Genomic DNA, 16,193 nt, shown 5'->3' with positions numbered 1-16,193 from the left:
CACACACAAACGCAGCATTAAATCTGAGCGTTTAGTTGCGTTAAAACTAAATAAAATGTGTTTTCAGCTTTTGTTATGAATGCCTACGGCAGATGACAGCAGCCGTTGAAAGAAACGATGGAAGCCCGGAGTTATGAAATCATAATCAGTTAGTCAGAAGGTTAATAATGAATCATGTAGGAAAAACAAAACAATATTCACTTTAAATAGACGCTATAAAAACCAAAGATTTACTTTAACTGGTTTCCCGTTACTGACGTTTCTCAGAGAAACAAGAACAATTCAAAGGATTCTTTATTACTTTTTCAAACCAAACAGCTGTAATATTTTAGTTATTCAGCTGTAGATGCTGCGCTGCTGCTGGGACTTTGATGCATTATCAGCATGCACATGCGGCCGAAACCATCGGTCACAACACGAAACACATGAGCAGGCAGGAAATGACTACAAGCTCTCTCTACCAGAAACACTTCACAACATCCGGTCCGAACAGAAGCAGCTGTTTGGTTTCTTAGGCACACAGAGAGAAATTATTGGATATTACACATGTGGTGACTTTATTAAACCTGTTCCACACTAAAACATGTTTACGGCTGTGAAATTGTGAGTTTGTAATATTTCATTTCCACTTTTATATTTCAGATGTTTGGTTGTGGTTTACAGCAAATGAAGCCCAAAATGTAGTCCTTCGCAAAACTTTGTCATCGATTAAGATTGATGTTTAATACAGCAATGTAGGTAGAAAAGTGATTAATCGTGGCTAACTGACTAGAAATCAATTAATCGTTAACTGGAGTTAAAACAAAAAGGTCATCTGATGGAAAAATAACATATTCAAGCCAAATTTGTAGAATGTAAATATATATAAAGATAAAAACATGTCTGTAAATATGTTTTAACTTTACCCAATAGAATGTTTATTTTTAAAAAAGGATTTGTTTATTTGCATCTTTTAATGTATTTCTAATATTGTACAAAAAGGTTTAAGTGGTTAAATAAATTTTTTTCCCGATTAATCGTCACAATAATCAGCAGATTAATCGATTACCAAGTTGACACAAATTGCAAATGAAGGCAGATGCAAAAAAAATGATGCATCACCTTTTTCTTCAACTAAACTTCTGCTTGGATGCTAACTTTGAAAACATTTTATATATAAATCGCTTCTTAAGACATTTAAAAATGCTCTACAATTTTGTAAAAACATTTTTTTAGCAATAATTATTGTTTATATATTATATAGTGTTTGCTAATTTTTCCATGGGATATAACTCCAAATTATTCACAGAAAATTCACCTAAACAGGGATTTTTCCGTAAAGCGCATTTAAAATATTTGAAAGAAAACAAATCTAGGGAAACTGACACGCTATTGGCTGTCGTTTCCAAAGCAGCTCCATTTCTTATGCTTTATGGTGATTGGCTGAAACCCCAAGAGGTGGCGATAAGGAAAACTGTAGGTGTGATAAAATGGTTTCCACTGCGTATTACGATCCAAACGTTGGTATATTTGGTGTTAGAATGATTAAAATAAAAGTTTAAAGTGTTTTTAATGAATATTAGCTATTTGTGGGTCAATTTGGTTTCTAAACCAACGTACTTCTACTTTCAAAAATGTTTAGTTTTGGGCTTATAAAAATACACAAAATTGGCAAGAAGCTACATTTTGGGTTTCTATAAGATAAACTCCACAATCCTCAAAATTACCAAAAAGTAAAATGCATAGATGTATCACTTTGTGTGCATATACTGAGTTTCACTTAAGATTTTTGAAGCACAGGTTTTAGTTGGTGTGGTTGAAAGTGAAGTTAAGCTAGCAGAATATCTGAAATACCAAACTGCAGAGGAAAAGCTACAAAACCCTGGAGAAATTATAAAATCCAAAGTCAAAATAAGTTTGTGGCGGCTGAAGACACAGAGACATCGTACAACGTGAAAGGTGCTTTTTGGAGTAAAGCAAACAGTTTGTGCCACAACTTTACCAAATTAGCTCAAATATTTGGAAGTTTAAATTATTTCTGAGGCAAACGGACGCTTTGATTTACTCCCAGCACTCTTTCACCAGTTCTAAGGTTTGTTTCTGATGCAAAGCTGAGAGTTTTCCGTCTGTTGGAGGCAGAATTTGTTGGCAAAGTGAGAAAAAACCTTGTTAAAAATTTAAATGTTTGCGTATGTTGTTCTGAAAACAAACAGCTTTGTGGGCGTTTTCCATGCCCCAGAAACACAACACTCTGGACTTTCATTTCTAACTGAACAGATTCTCTGAATGCGTCTAAAACAACAAAGCTTTAAACGTAGATCTGTTGTAGCAAGTGGCGGCCATTTTGCTCAAGAAAACCGTAGTTTATGAGATGGAGGCCAAGTTGTAGCATTACAGGAAAACCTTTTATTTATTGGGTTTCATCACTACGTTCACTGATGTTTAGGTCTGTAGGAAGATTTTTTTTTTACTCACTTTTTCTTTAATCAAACCTGACATTGTTTGTAATCTTTGGTAGAGATTTAGGGCCATTTTGTTTAGGAAAACCGCAATGCTTTAGCAAGTTAGTCGCACATGAGATGGAGGCCAAGTTGTAGTTTTACAGGAAAACCTTTTATTTATTGGGGTTGTAGATTTTAAGAAGTTTAGGTTTGTACAAAGTTTCTTTTTTCTGCTCAGTTTGTCTGGTTTCCTTTAATGAAGTCAGACATTTTTGTATTTCTTGGTCTTTAATGGTTTTTCTGGTCGACTGAAGTTTTGTTATTGAAACCTTTAAAGGAGCCATTGCTGATATTAGATCTTTGTTTTTCTGGTTTTGCTTTTTATTGAAGCTTCTCTTGCATCAGCTCTAAAAAGCTTTTAATTTGAATCTAATCTAATTTTTGTATTTTTTTAATGTAAAGAAGCTCCTGTCCAATGCTTGTGTTTGTTACCATTAACTACATGTGTAGACGGTTTTTAATTTTGAAGGGCTTTAGAAGATTACAAAAAAAGTCTTCCTTGTTTTTTTTAACCGTCTGTAGATGAGCCACGAGTTATATTAGCGCAGGGGTGTCCAAACTTTTGGCCAAATTAGTCGAGTCACAAGTTCTCGCTGGCCAAAAAAATAAAATAAAATAAAGATGTTAAAGGAGTAAAATTGTTTTGTTATTCATTTTAATAATTTAATAATTCATCAAATATTCAGATATTTGGTATTAAAAGACAAGAATCTAGTTTTCAGTTTCTTTTGGGCAAATTATTCTCAGTTACGAGAACCAGATTTGGTCGACTTACTTTCAAAACGCTAATTAATCAAGTTTAATTAAATAGGTTAAACGTTGATTTTATTGCAGCAAAGTCAGTTCTTAAGTAAAAGTCTGGATAAATGTGGTTTCACCTATAACAAGACGAATAGTTTGTTGTAATTTATATTTTCTATTGTGAGAGAATTATGTGGGCAATTATGATGGAGTGTTAGGGCCACACTAAGAAAAAATAAAAATAAAATGACAAGAATAATGTTACTAATAAATAAATAAATAAAGCTGTAGTAATGGCTTTATTCTCATTATTTAGACTTTTTTCATATAGTTTTATTAATTTTTTTAGGTAACACTTTATTTGAAGGGGGGGTGAATAAGACTGACATGACACCGTCACAAACATGACATAACACCTGCCATGAACATGAATAAACCTTCATGAATATTTATGACTGCTGTCAAAGTGTCATTTGGTAAATTATGACACATTTAATACAAAGTTGACATTATTTAAAATGTTTTGGTTATGACAACTTGACATCCAATTATCATATCTCATAAATATGTCATAATAGTAGTCATAATAATGTCATTAATTGTAATTACACTGTCAAATACATTAAGAAAACAGTAATTATTTCTCCCTACCTGAAATAAAGTGGAACAAGTAGCAACAGTTATGACGATGTCATTAAGTGTCATTAATATTATCTCTTACCTACACAATTTTTAAAGTTTAATCAGTAATACTTTTATAACAAATTAATGACAGATCATGATTTCTTGGTTAATGTCAAGTTGTCAAGACAATTTTGAATAATGTCAACTTTGTATTAAAAGTGTCATGATTTACTGAATGACACTTTATGACAACAGTCATAAATATTCATGAAGACTTGCTCATGTTCATGACAGGTGTTTTGTCATGTTTATGACATAACACCTGTTTAGGACATAAAGTGTTACCATTTTTTATTGTCTTAGTTTGGCCCTAAAACTCCATCGTATAACTTAAACCTTACAAATAGAAACTCTTTGTTAACCATCTCTGCTGGACGAGTCAAATTTGCATCATTCTCGACGACCACAAAAAAAATCATTCCAAGAGCCACAAATGGCCCCCACCCCGCACTTTGGACACCCCTGTATTATCATGTGACGGTGGGCTAAAGGTGACCAGCCAAAGTTTGTGCTCTGAAGGAAAGCAGCAGCACTGACGGCGCCACACGGTGAAGATGTCAGGGGTTAAACGTGAATGAGTGAGACGGTCTGAGGAGCTTCGGGTGGCCGTCATAAATCAGAGCGATTTAATCCACCGGCTGAGATGAGGAGAGGAGGCAGCAGGGATGGAGCCACGACCTCCTCAGGGCATGGCCGCCGCTGCCGACGGCGCCGCCGACCTCCGCAGGCGAGACTCAATCTACAGATTCACCCCAAAACACTAAATCAAAGCTTTTAATTTGATCATTTTGGTTTTAAATAGAGAAGAGCCTGTTGGAGTTGGAGCGGACCATGCAGTGAGGAGGGATCAGGAATGCCCATCCCAGTGGGAAACGGGAGGGGAGAGGAGGAGGAGGAGGAGGAGGAAGGTGAGGTACATAAAACAGTTCTGAGTGTTTAAAGAAGAGGGAGGAACCAAAACGAAGCCCTTTGTGCTAAACGTTCAGAAAGGGCTTCTCTGAGCGGCTGCCTTTACTTTGTCCTGTGATTTCTGTCTCCCTCCCTCCCAATCTGTCTCTGCCTCACTCGTCTGAGGGCTGTGCGTCCTCAAAGGACACCCTAGTGGACTCTCGGAAGTCGGGGTGCTGCAGGTCCGATAAGAATTTGGTTGGGGTGAGCAAGTGGGTGGAACCTGTGAAGGAACAGAGGCGGCTTCACCACTCGTCTGACAGCATCCCACAGCCCGACTCTCCAAAATAAAACCCCAAAACGACGTGAAGAGAAAACACACAGACACTCGTCCACTGGCAGACATGCACCCACAGGGCGGAACCAACCGAGTGAAGTCGGCTCTTCCACCTGCCACAAACTGAACTGGCGACAAACGTTTCTGCTGCTGATATTAATAAAGGTTAAAAGTTCAACCAAACCCCCACACATTACCCCAATCTAATAAAAGTTGGTGTAAAATGTTTTGTTTGTGCTGCTTTTGCTTTGACAATATTAATGAAAGTTTAAAGGTCAACCAACTCCCGACATCTAATAAAACTGGTGCCAAACGTTTCTGCAGCAAAAATATTAATTTGTGCCGCTATTGTTTTAAAGATGTTAATGTTTCCAGAAGTCATGAGATCAACAATTTCCCCGCTCACATTTACTAAACCAAACAAAATTGATGTCAATCAATTCTAAGTTTGTGCTGCAAAATATTTTGTTTGCGCTGTTTTTGCTTTGAAGATATTAAAGTTTAAAGGTCAAAAGTTCAACCAGCCCTTCCCGATCCCTCCCAATTATACAAATCTAGCAAAATTGGTGTCAAACGTTTGTGCAGCAAATTTTTTTGTTTGTGCCGCTATCATTTTAAAAATATTAATAAATGTTTCCAGAGGTCGTGAGAGGTCAACCACCTTCCCACTTCAAATCAGACAAAATTGGTGTCAATAAACTGTGCTGTGTTTGTGCTGCAAAATTTGTTTTTGTGCTGCTTTCATTGAGATATTAATAAAAAGTTTCCACCGGTTATAAAAGGTCAACCAGCCAAAATTAGTGTTGAGCAACTCTGCTATGTTTGTGCTGCTACATTTTTTGTTTGTGCTGCTTTTGCTTTGAAGATATTAATGAAAGTTTAAAGGTCACAAGGTCAACCAGACCTCCACCCCCACATTACCCAAATGTAACCATATTTGTGTCAAACGTTTGAACAGAAAAATGTATTGTTTGTGCCACTATCATTTTAGGATAATAAAGTTTCCAGAGGTCAGAGGTCAACCATTTCCCAGTTCACATTTACAAATTCAAACAAACTTGGTGTCAATCAACTTTGGTTATGCAGCAAATATTTTCATTTGCGGTGCTTTTGCTTTGACGATATTGATAAAAACCTCTGGAAATGTTTTTTTTTTATCAATATCTTTAAAGTGACAGCGGCACAAATGAAAATGTTTGCTGCACAAACGTTTGACACCAATTTTGTTAGATTTGAAGAAGGTGGGAGGAGCCAACTTCACTCAGGTCACAAACACGCCAACAATTTAAAGATAACAGTTGATTGAGAGACAACAGCTAAAGCAACAGGAAACAAGAAAACAGTGGATGGTTCAGCTTTAAGACGTCAGTACTAAGGGCCACAACAGAACTAATGTCACACAGTCGGTACCGTACCTTGCAAAATAGTCCACACCTTCTGAGTTTTCCACATTTCGTCTCACCACAACCACAAACTGGAACCGTTTACTGGGATTTTATGTGATGGATTATCACAAAGTAGCTCAAGATTCAGAAATAGAAGGGAGTATTTTTGGTGTTTTCCCCCAGTTTGTACATTTATGATGTGATACGGGTCTTAAATTCCATTCATAATGGTCTTAAACAGTCTTAAATTTGAGTTGATGAAAAATCATGCAGAAATCATGCTAACGTACTAATAATTAACATTAGCTCTACTAATGCTAATTCAATTCAAAAATGCTGTATAGATACCAAAGGGAAATTAAATGAGTAGATAAAATAAAGTGCTACACTAACAATGTAATTAGTGAAAGCTAAAGCTAAAATGCTAATTTCAACCATATTGACACACAGTTTGTCAGAATTAGCATAGGACCAAATTAGTTATTGCACAACCTACATTTATGGTTTGAACTTCAGGAAGTGATTCTTTAAACAGACCCTTCACTCCTGGTTTCATGTTTTTATAGTTGTTGAATTTTACTAAGTAGCAGGAATGCTAGAGATTTATTTTAATTTATTTAGGGGTATCAGGGTAAACTTCTTAATTACATGTTTTTAATGGAGAAATTATTAATTTCCTAGTAACTTTATGTTAGCCTGTCAAATAAAACCTAAATAAAACAGAAATCTGTGGTTGTAATGTCAAAAAATGGAAAAAAAAACTCAAAGATTATAAATAATTTTGCAAGACACCGTCAATAACTTTGATAGACAAATGAGGGAGGAGTTTGTTGGAGAAACTGAGTTTTTCCTTCTGATGGACCCAGACAGGGGGACAGATTTCACTGCCCAGTTTTCGATGAAATATTTCCACAACTTACTGGAAACTCACTGGACCGAACTTTAAAACCCCAACCAGGCAACCGTTTACTGAAGTGAATTAACGTCTTAACTGGATTCCAGGTTAATTAGAAGCTACATGTCTGTAGATTATCTTGTGCTACTCAGTAGAAAAGTAAGTTAAGGTAAAGTACGGACCCAAGATCCAAAGTTGCTCCACTCACCAATGATGGCTTCCCACTTCCCGTTAGCCTGCGTGACCTCGTAGGCACAGCGCATCTCGCTGAAAGACGCGCCTCCGATGATGAAGACCATCAGTCGGGGGCCGGTGCGGTACTCTCCAGGGGTCTTGTTCTTGTGCCAGTGTCCATATCGAGCACTGCCGCAGAAAAAACATCATTTATATTCAAGTCTTCAGCTTTTCTCTCCACTTTTCACAACATGCTAACACATTAGCATTATTATTAAATCCCAATCAAATTATTTTTATCGAAGCAGCCCAGAGTTACCTATGAACTATTTTTAACACTTTGAACAGTTTGGTACATAAAGTATTTTTTCAAACTTTTTAGTATTTGAGCCTATAAAACAGAAAAAAACAAAATAATATTATTGGGTTATATTGGTAATAATAGTCTCCACCAAAATAATTAGGAAAAATATTGGTTTTCCCACTTACAACAGGAATACAACCTAAAACTGACTGTGACATTACACCCAGGGCCAAGCTCTGACTTCTCAATTATTCAAATAAGCTTTTTGCAAAAGTCACAATAGAACTAGCTCAACAGCGCCCCCTGGAAATTATAAAAATTATCCTTATTTATCTTACTTGATAGAACAAAACTATGACTTGAAACTATGATAGTAAGTATGAAATTTGATACAATTCTGGAAATTCCCAAAACATGCAAAAAAACTCAAATTCAAACTCTACAACAAACAGGAAGTCGGCCATTTTGGGTTGAACTTGGAATTATGATTGGTTTTGACCCAGTTTTGGCCGTTTTTAGCCTCTGAAACGTTTTGGTCAATCAGCTTGAAAACTGGTGAGTTTGTTAAGAATGAGGGATCGAAAATTATCAAAATACAGATTTTTTCAGAATGTTATTTGAATAATGGGAGATCACCTTTGAAAGGTTGATCTACTTGAGTTAATCAACACCAAACTGTTACCAGTAACAGATGACAAGTTGGTGTAACTGGGTGTCCAGTACAGAGATGTTTGGCTGAGCTGCAGCTTTAATTTTATCTCCATTTGTTGAAAACAGGCATTTTATCAATCGATCTTGTTTTCCAGTTTCATCTGGTCTGCAGAAAGTCTGATTGACAATCTAATTAATTTATAGATCACTACCTGCCAGTCACCAGTAAGCTAACTTTATTTGACTCATCTTCTGTCCAGTTAGAATCGATCCAAACCCTCAGCGTTTGTCTGTAGAGAGAAAAAACCCAAAACGTCTCCAGAACGTGGGTACCTGACTGCAGTGGTGCTGAAGGAAGCAGAGGAGCGGGTGGAGATGTACGGGTAGTGTTTGGTGTCCAGTTTATCATCGATCGCATCCTGCAGGAACCACAACAAAATAGTCATCACTCATAGAAACAGGCATAAAACCACCTCAGTCACTAAATGTGTTGATGAAACACAAGCTGGAAATGTTTGACTAAAGCTGATTTGGATTCATGTTGAGTTAAAATTAAATAACCAGTCAGTCTGACTTATTTTACAAATAACCAAATATAATGGGAGAGTTCCTGAGTACTCACTCCATTATTATTTTTTTCAGCTTCTTTAGCTACGATTTGGAGATGTGCGTTACCTCCATGATGTCCTTGATCAGCGGAGTCCAGCGAGAAAGCTGGTAGGTTTGTTCGCTCACTCGCTCCTTCCTGTCCATCTTCTTTCCTCTGCGAAGAGTGGACTGAGAAAGCAGAGAGGGAGCCAAGAGTCAAGAAAAACCAGAACGGAAATGACTAAAAACATGTTAAATAAAGAGATTAGACGATCAGAGGCGAGAATCGTACGTCTGTGACGATGGGGACGCCGAGGTGTGCCATGTTGGTGATAATCTCACTATCCTCAGGGGGGATCTGAGCGTGTTGGATCAGCTTGTTCAGGTTCTCCTCTGTAATACCTGCAAACACACACACATTTAATATATTCAGCTCCAACGGGACGAAAACAAATTACATTTTGAGATATGAGGTTATAAAATTTAAAAAAGGGAACATTGGGGGAAAAAAAACGCAATTCTGACTTTCTCAAGATCCTTAGAAAATTGTTGAAAAATCCTAAGTTTCTCTTTTGGGTTAAAAGGCTGTTTATACAGACTCTGCAAAGCTGATAGAGGTGGTGGAGTTTAAACGACAGACACAGGACGATTTACAATGTTTCCCACAGTATAGACACGATTTACAAAAAAATACTGAACTACAATCGGAAACCAACTTCAGCTTCGTGTCTCTTAGCATAATACCCTCATTTAGAACATCTCCAGACCGTAGGAAACGCCGTAAATCGTCTCCAGGCTGTAGGAAACGCCGTAAATCGTCTCCAGGCCGTAGGAAATGGCGTAAATCGTCTCCACGCCATAGGAAACGTCGTAAATCGTCTCCAGGCCGTAGGAAACGTCGTAAATCGTCTCCAGGCCGTAGGAAACGTCGTAAATCGTCTCCAGGCCGTAGGAAACGCAGTAAATCGTCTCCAGGCCGTAGGAAACGCAGTAAATCGTCTCCAGGCCGTAGGAAACGCAGTAAATCGTCTCCAGGCCGTAGGAAACGTCGTAAATAGTCTCCAGACCGTAGGAAACGCCGTAAATCGTCTCCAGGCCGTAGGAAACGTCGCAAATCGTCTCCAGGCCGTAGGAAACGTCGTAAATAGTCTCCAGACCGTAGGAAACGCCGTAAATCGTCTCCAGGCCGTAGGAAACGTCGCAAATTGTCTCCAGGCCGTAGGAAACGCCGTAAATCGTCTCCAGGCCGTAGGAAACGTCGTAAATTGTCTCCAGACTGTAGGAAACGCAGTAAATCGTCTCCAGACTGTAGGAAACGCAGTAAATTGTCTCCAGACTGTAGGAAACGCAGTAAATTATCTCCAGGCCGTAGGAAACGGCGGAAATCGTCTCCAGGCCGTAGGAAACGCCGTAAATCGTCTCCAGGCCGTAGGAAACGCCGTAAATCGTCTCCAGACTGTAGGAAACGCAGTAAATTGTCTCCAGACTATAGGAAACGCAGTAAATTGTCTCCAGACTGTAGGAAACGCAGTAAATTATCTCCAGGCCGTAGGAAACGCCGTAAATCGTCTCCAGGCCGTAGGAAACGCCGTAAATAGTCTCCAGGCCGTAGGAAACGCCGTAAATCGTCTCCAGGCCATAGGAAACGCCGTAAATCGTCTCCAGACTGTAGGAAACGCAGTAAATTGTCTCCAGACTATAGGAAACGCAGTAAATTATCTCCAGGCCGTAGGAAACGGCGTAAATCGTCTCCAGGCCGTAGGAAACGCCGTAAATCGTCTCCAGGCCGTAGGAAACGCCGTAAATCGTCTCCAGGCCGTAGGAAACGTCGTAAATTGTCTCCAGACTGTAGGAAACGCAGTAAATCGTCTCCAGACTGTAGGAAACGCAGTAAATTGTCTCCAGACTGTAGGAAACGCAGTAAATTATCTCCAGGCCGTAGGAAACGCCGTAAATCGTCTCCAGACCGTAGGAATCGCAGTAAATCGTCTCCAGACTGTAGGAAACGCCGTAAATCGTCTCCAGACTGTAGGAAACGCTGTAAATCATCTTCTGTGTCTCATTTAACCTCTACCAACTTTGCAGAATCTGTATCAACACTTTTCACCCAAAAGAGAAACGCAAGATTTTTCTTTAAAAATTCTCAGGATCTTATGAAAGTAAGTTAGGATTGCTTTTTTTTTTTTTGTTCTCCATGTCCCGTTATGGGCTCCGTATAAAATCACTTCTTACATCTCTAAATTAATTTGTCTTCTAAAACATTTTTTCTTAACTTTATTACCAGGTATTTACTGTCTTGCAAAGTAAATAAACCCCTTTTTGTCCAGAGTTGGGGAGTAACTAGTTACATTTACTTGAATAATTTTATTATGTAGTATCTCTACTCTTAGTTGAGTAAAGTTTCAGTTGGGTTAAGAAAGTAGAGTATAGAAAATGTCTTTGTTAACTGAATTATTCTAGATAAAATGTAAAAGTAGAAACAGAGGAGGGGTTAATCTGTGTAAATGTTTCGTCTACTCGCCGTTCTTGAGGAAGATGTAGAGCAGGATGATGCGGATCTTGTCGTAGGTGCTGACGTTGGCGTCCAGCAGGATGGGGACGATGGCCCTCATCGGGTCCTTGATCTTCTCCCCCTCGGCGTCGGTGCCCATTGCCAAATCCTGAAACACCAGTTCACACCAGTCATGCTTTTCCTCACAACGTTACTGCGGTACTGCCGGTTTGGGTTCTCTTCTGTTCCAACCTGCTCCACGCGGCACAGCTTGTCCACCGTTCCCTGGTAGTGCTTCATGCAGTCCTCAGCCAGCTGCAGGTGAGTGGAGTACTGCCAAAACCATGAAACAAAACACTGGGTGTTATTATCCAAACCCAACGGAGGAAAGTGTTTATGTGGATAAACATGAGGCTCACACCTTGCTGAGTTCCTTCTGGTACTGAGGCATCTTCTTCAGCATCTGGGACAAATCCCTCATGGTGGTCTGGAAACACAAGCAACACTTTAAAAATGATCACAACCAAAGATTTAAATGGAGTTTATATTAAAGGTAATTCAACTTTTTAACGTCCTTTCATTGTATTTCTAATTTGTGCAATTTTATGATCAATGGAAACGCAGCTTCTGCAGCTGAATAAGAAACATTAATGTTTCCTCTAGTTTTTGCTGGCAGATTTGCTTTGTTTCGTTTTGATGGTTCGTAAAACAAATTCTGCTGGACGATAAACTGTCCTAGAAGTTATGGCGATAAGCGATAAATTCTAATAAATATTTAACCCAAGAACTGGGAGACATTTTAAATATCCAAAATAAATAAGCAAAACAACAAAAATAACAAATATGAAATCTCTGTAAAGAAAAAATGGCTAGTTGAGACTGAAAACACCAGACTGAAGATATTTATCATCTAGTTTTTGATAGAAAGTGAGAAGAAAAAGAAAAGCGATTTTAATTTATCATATGATCAATTGATTTATTAGTTGTTGCTACAGGCCTAGAAGCATGTAAAACACTTTATTCGTTCCATACACTAAACTATTTGGGAAATTATTGGCATGAATTTGTCTCTACACCGTTTAATTCATGGTACAGCTTCAGATTTCAACCCCAGGTTTACCTTCTCTCCGGTGTTCATCCTCTTGCTGGATGAAAACTCCTTCAGCTGACGTGTTACTTCCCTGATGTCAGAGCAAAAAAAAAAGTAAACTCCTCTGAAGCACCAAACGGAGGTTTCATTACTCCACCAGAGGACGTGACGCAGGCGATACTCACTGGGACACCTCGGCTATGTGTTTGTGTCTCAGGCTCACCCACAGGTCATCGTCTTCGTGCAGCAGAACCTCCTTGACCCGGGAGTCTCCCATCCCGCTGGTCTCATATCTGAGGAAGGACCAGAGACAATTTATCCTCCCATCTCAGCAGATTGCAGCTGCTTTTCTACTTTCCCTCACTTGTAGACGTCGTTCTCGATGGGCAGCAGGTCGTAGCCCATGGCCTGGAAGGTGAGCTCGTGCAGGACGGGGGACACCGGGTCGAAGCCTCGGTCCAGGATGATCAGCTGAGACCGGGCCTTATCAGGACCCTGCAGACGGAGAAGCACTTACAGGCGACACGAAAAGGCCAGAGAAACGGACAAAAACAGGCTGCGTCCTGCAGGACAGACGGCTGAAACACTTCTAGGTCGGCCTTCAGCATCGAGGCTTTTTATGCTCCTCAAATGTCTTTAAAGGTATTTAAACTCCTGATCTATTCGGTTTGACTGGGAACCAAAATGGCAACATTTGTTACATTTTCAGCTGCTGAGCTTCGCTTTCACACTGAGGTCAGTGAGAGGATACAAACTAATTGAACATCCTGTTCCCCTCCTCGCCTGTGGGGGCGCTGCACCAAGAACCACAGAAGAAGACACTAAGAGCAACTTCTTCCCTCACAAAATGTAAACAAAAATGGAGTAGCATCAGATTTTAGGATTTCCCTTTTTTGTCTTTGGTAAAAAAACAAAACAAAAGCCATTTCTCTCGTTAGCTCTAGCTTAGTGAGTTTGTTTTGGTTTTATTTACCCAGAATGCAATGTGCTGTAGTCCACTTCCTGCTTCTGGAGCGGTCTCCGGTCCGCTTAGTGTTCACATATGCATTCGAACAGAACCAGAGTTCTCTTCAACCAAACTGAGACCGAGGTTTGTAGGCGAGTTCGGTTTGTTGGTCCACATCACAGTTACACATTCACACCAGCCCTGTTTAGGTCACTTTAACTGAACTGTAGTTCATTTGCCTAGACCAGTGGTTCTTAACCTTTTTTGAGGTACCAAACCCACCAGTTTCATATGCACATTCACTGAACCCTTCTGTAATGATAAATAAAATATGATTTTTTCCCCCCCAAATTCTACACATAGGGGTGACCCAACTAGGATCTAGTTGGGTCACCCCAAGATCACTAAGTCTTCTTAAAAGGTAGAATCTCTGAGGACAGTTCTTCAAAATACAGTCAGTGTTTTCAGTAAAGTTGAGCTGACTGTCCAGGAACGACCCAACGTATTTAAAATGTGCCACAGTTTCAACAAGTTGGCCATCGAGAGAAACTGGAACCACTTTAAGGTCTTGTTTAGATCATTTAATTAGCTCTACATTCTTAAGAGAATGAAAAATTAATAATAAATAATAAAGACTTTGCAGTATTCTGATTTAGTAATGTAATTATATTAGTTGTGTTACCACCACCACGCCACTAGAGGCAGTAGCAGGCCCAAAAAGATGCGACTAAGGAGCAGATTTAGAAGTACACAGAAAGCTACTGTGAGCTTTGCTGAAGTAACTAAAGACACAAGTTCAAATCCATGCCGAGAGTGGACCTCCTTCAATTAGTGCTTCTCCGCAGCACTGATTGGCTAAGTAATGTAACGTGATCCTCTGATTGGCTAAGCAATGTAACGTGATCCTCTGATTGGCTAAGCAATGTAACGTGATCCTCTGATTGGCTAAGCAATGTAACGTGATCCTCTGATTGGCTAAGCAATGTAACGTGATCCTCTGATTGGCTAAGCAATGTAACGTGATCCTCTGCAGCAAGTGATGGCAAAGCGGGGCGTCATCACGACTTTACACAAGTGTGTCTTTACCTCCGCAGCAGAGGCTCCACCGAACCCCTGAGACCGACTCATCGAACCCCTGGGGTTCGATCGAACCCAGGTTAAGAACCACTGATCTAGACAATAGAAAGTCTGGTTCATTAGGGGGGAGATATGAATGTCCAACCAAACAAATGAACTCTACAATCTCTACAATCCTCGGTCTCGGTTCGGTTTGAAGTGAACTCTGGTTCTGTTTGATTTCATGAAGAAGGAAGTTGCTCTCAATGTCTTCAGAGGGTTTTGTCTCGTTTCCGTCAGTGGTTCGTGATACAGCGCCCCCAAAGGCGAGGAGGGGAACAAGTTGGATTGTTTGACAGAAAGCAAACTGCACTAACTGAAAATGTAACAAATGTTGCAATTTTGGTTCCTAATCAAACCAAGTCTACTGGACTAAATCAGAAAAGGAAAAAGAAATTGGAGTTTTAAAGGGATTAAATAAAATCACCTCTCCCATGGTGGGGTCGTCGGCCTTGTAGGCATCCAGTTTGTCCTGAACCAGCTGGGCTAAGGTGGCGTTGTCCTTGTACTCCCTAAAAGATAGAAAGCAAGAGCATAAACATAAAAGCTAAACATATTAAACAGTCGAATACATTTAGTTAAACAGCCTAAGGAGGAATTTCTCTGTTCTGATGTCTGATTCAGACCAAATGTTGCAGGTTTTGGTTCAGATTGTCGGAGGAGTTAAAATGGCTGACCCTCGGTACCGAACGGCCGGGTACTCCTTCAGCGTGGCGCAGAGTGTGGCCAGCTGCTCGGCCAACCGCTCCATCACCGGGTTCTTCAGCTGGGCCTTATGGGGGCTGTAGAAGCTGTGGAAGGCGTCCGGGTTGTCCAGGGAGTACACCTGCACACACCAGTTAACCCAGTTAACCCAGTTTAACCTGCACACACCAGTTAACCCAGTTAACCCAGTTTAACCTGCACACACCAGTTAACCCAGTTAACCCAGTTTAACCTGCACACACCATTTAACCCAGTTTAACCTGCACACACCAGTTAACCCAGTTTAACTGATTATCTTCTACTAGATACAAACATGCAACTTGTGGCATTTATTTTACTTAAACCAGAGAATGAAACTGTTTGTTTGTTTCTTTCGCTCTCTTTCTGTTTTTTCACTCTTTTACTCGCTCTCTTTGCTCTGTTGCTCTCTCTTCCTTTTTTCCTTCCTGTTGCTCTTCCTTCCTTTCTTCCTCTTTCTATAGCTTTACTTTTTCTTTTCTCTTTCAATTTACTTTCTTATTGTGTTTCTTTCATTTTACTTTTGTTGTTTTATTTTTATTTTTTCACTCTCTCTTCTTGTCTTTATTTTCTTATTTTTCTTTTTTTCTTTTTTCCTTCTCTCCTCCATCTCCATCTGTCCACCATCACATGACCGTTTCTGCTCTGCAGTTGAATCCTTAGCTTTGCTCAGCAGCAATTGGCTACATTGGCTACTGTA

The 16,193-nt window shown here is 39.5% G+C and overlaps 1 protein-coding gene across 2 annotated transcripts in view; it reads right to left on the bottom strand.

Annotated features, from left to right (window-relative positions):
* The window catches only part of stxbp1a (syntaxin binding protein 1a), a 29,371-nt gene that overhangs the window by 2,314 nt on the left and 10,864 nt on the right, over positions 1-16,193 (bottom strand). The window contains exons 7-19 of one of the 2 annotated variants that reach the window (XM_008424639.3): positions 15,448-15,596; positions 15,198-15,282; positions 13,073-13,203; positions 12,894-13,001; positions 12,739-12,799; positions 12,040-12,105; positions 11,871-11,951; positions 11,649-11,787; positions 9,420-9,529; positions 9,215-9,316; positions 8,873-8,958; positions 7,619-7,773; positions 4,921-5,076 (exon numbers count right to left, since the gene is read on the bottom strand). In XM_008424639.3, coding sequence (XP_008422861.1) covers positions 4,967-5,076; positions 7,619-7,773; positions 8,873-8,958; positions 9,215-9,316; positions 9,420-9,529; positions 11,649-11,787; positions 11,871-11,951; positions 12,040-12,105; positions 12,739-12,799; positions 12,894-13,001; positions 13,073-13,203; positions 15,198-15,282; positions 15,448-15,596 — 1,383 coding nt within the window. In that variant the 3' untranslated portion in view covers positions 4,921-4,966. The remainder of the gene's footprint in view (positions 1-4,920; positions 5,077-7,618; positions 7,774-8,872; positions 8,959-9,214; positions 9,317-9,419; positions 9,530-11,648; positions 11,788-11,870; positions 11,952-12,039; positions 12,106-12,738; positions 12,800-12,893; positions 13,002-13,072; positions 13,204-15,197; positions 15,283-15,447; positions 15,597-16,193) is intronic. The other variant, XM_008424640.2, reaches the window with a different exon arrangement.

Source organism: Poecilia reticulata, chromosome 12 (genome assembly GCF_904066995.2).
Source record: "Poecilia reticulata chromosome 12, P_reticulata-male-v2, whole genome shotgun sequence".
Classification (NCBI taxonomy): domain Eukaryota; kingdom Metazoa; phylum Chordata; class Actinopteri; order Cyprinodontiformes; family Poeciliidae; genus Poecilia; species Poecilia reticulata.
The sequence above is the reverse complement of the archived record's forward strand: the minus strand, read 5'-3'. Positions and strand labels throughout refer to the sequence as shown.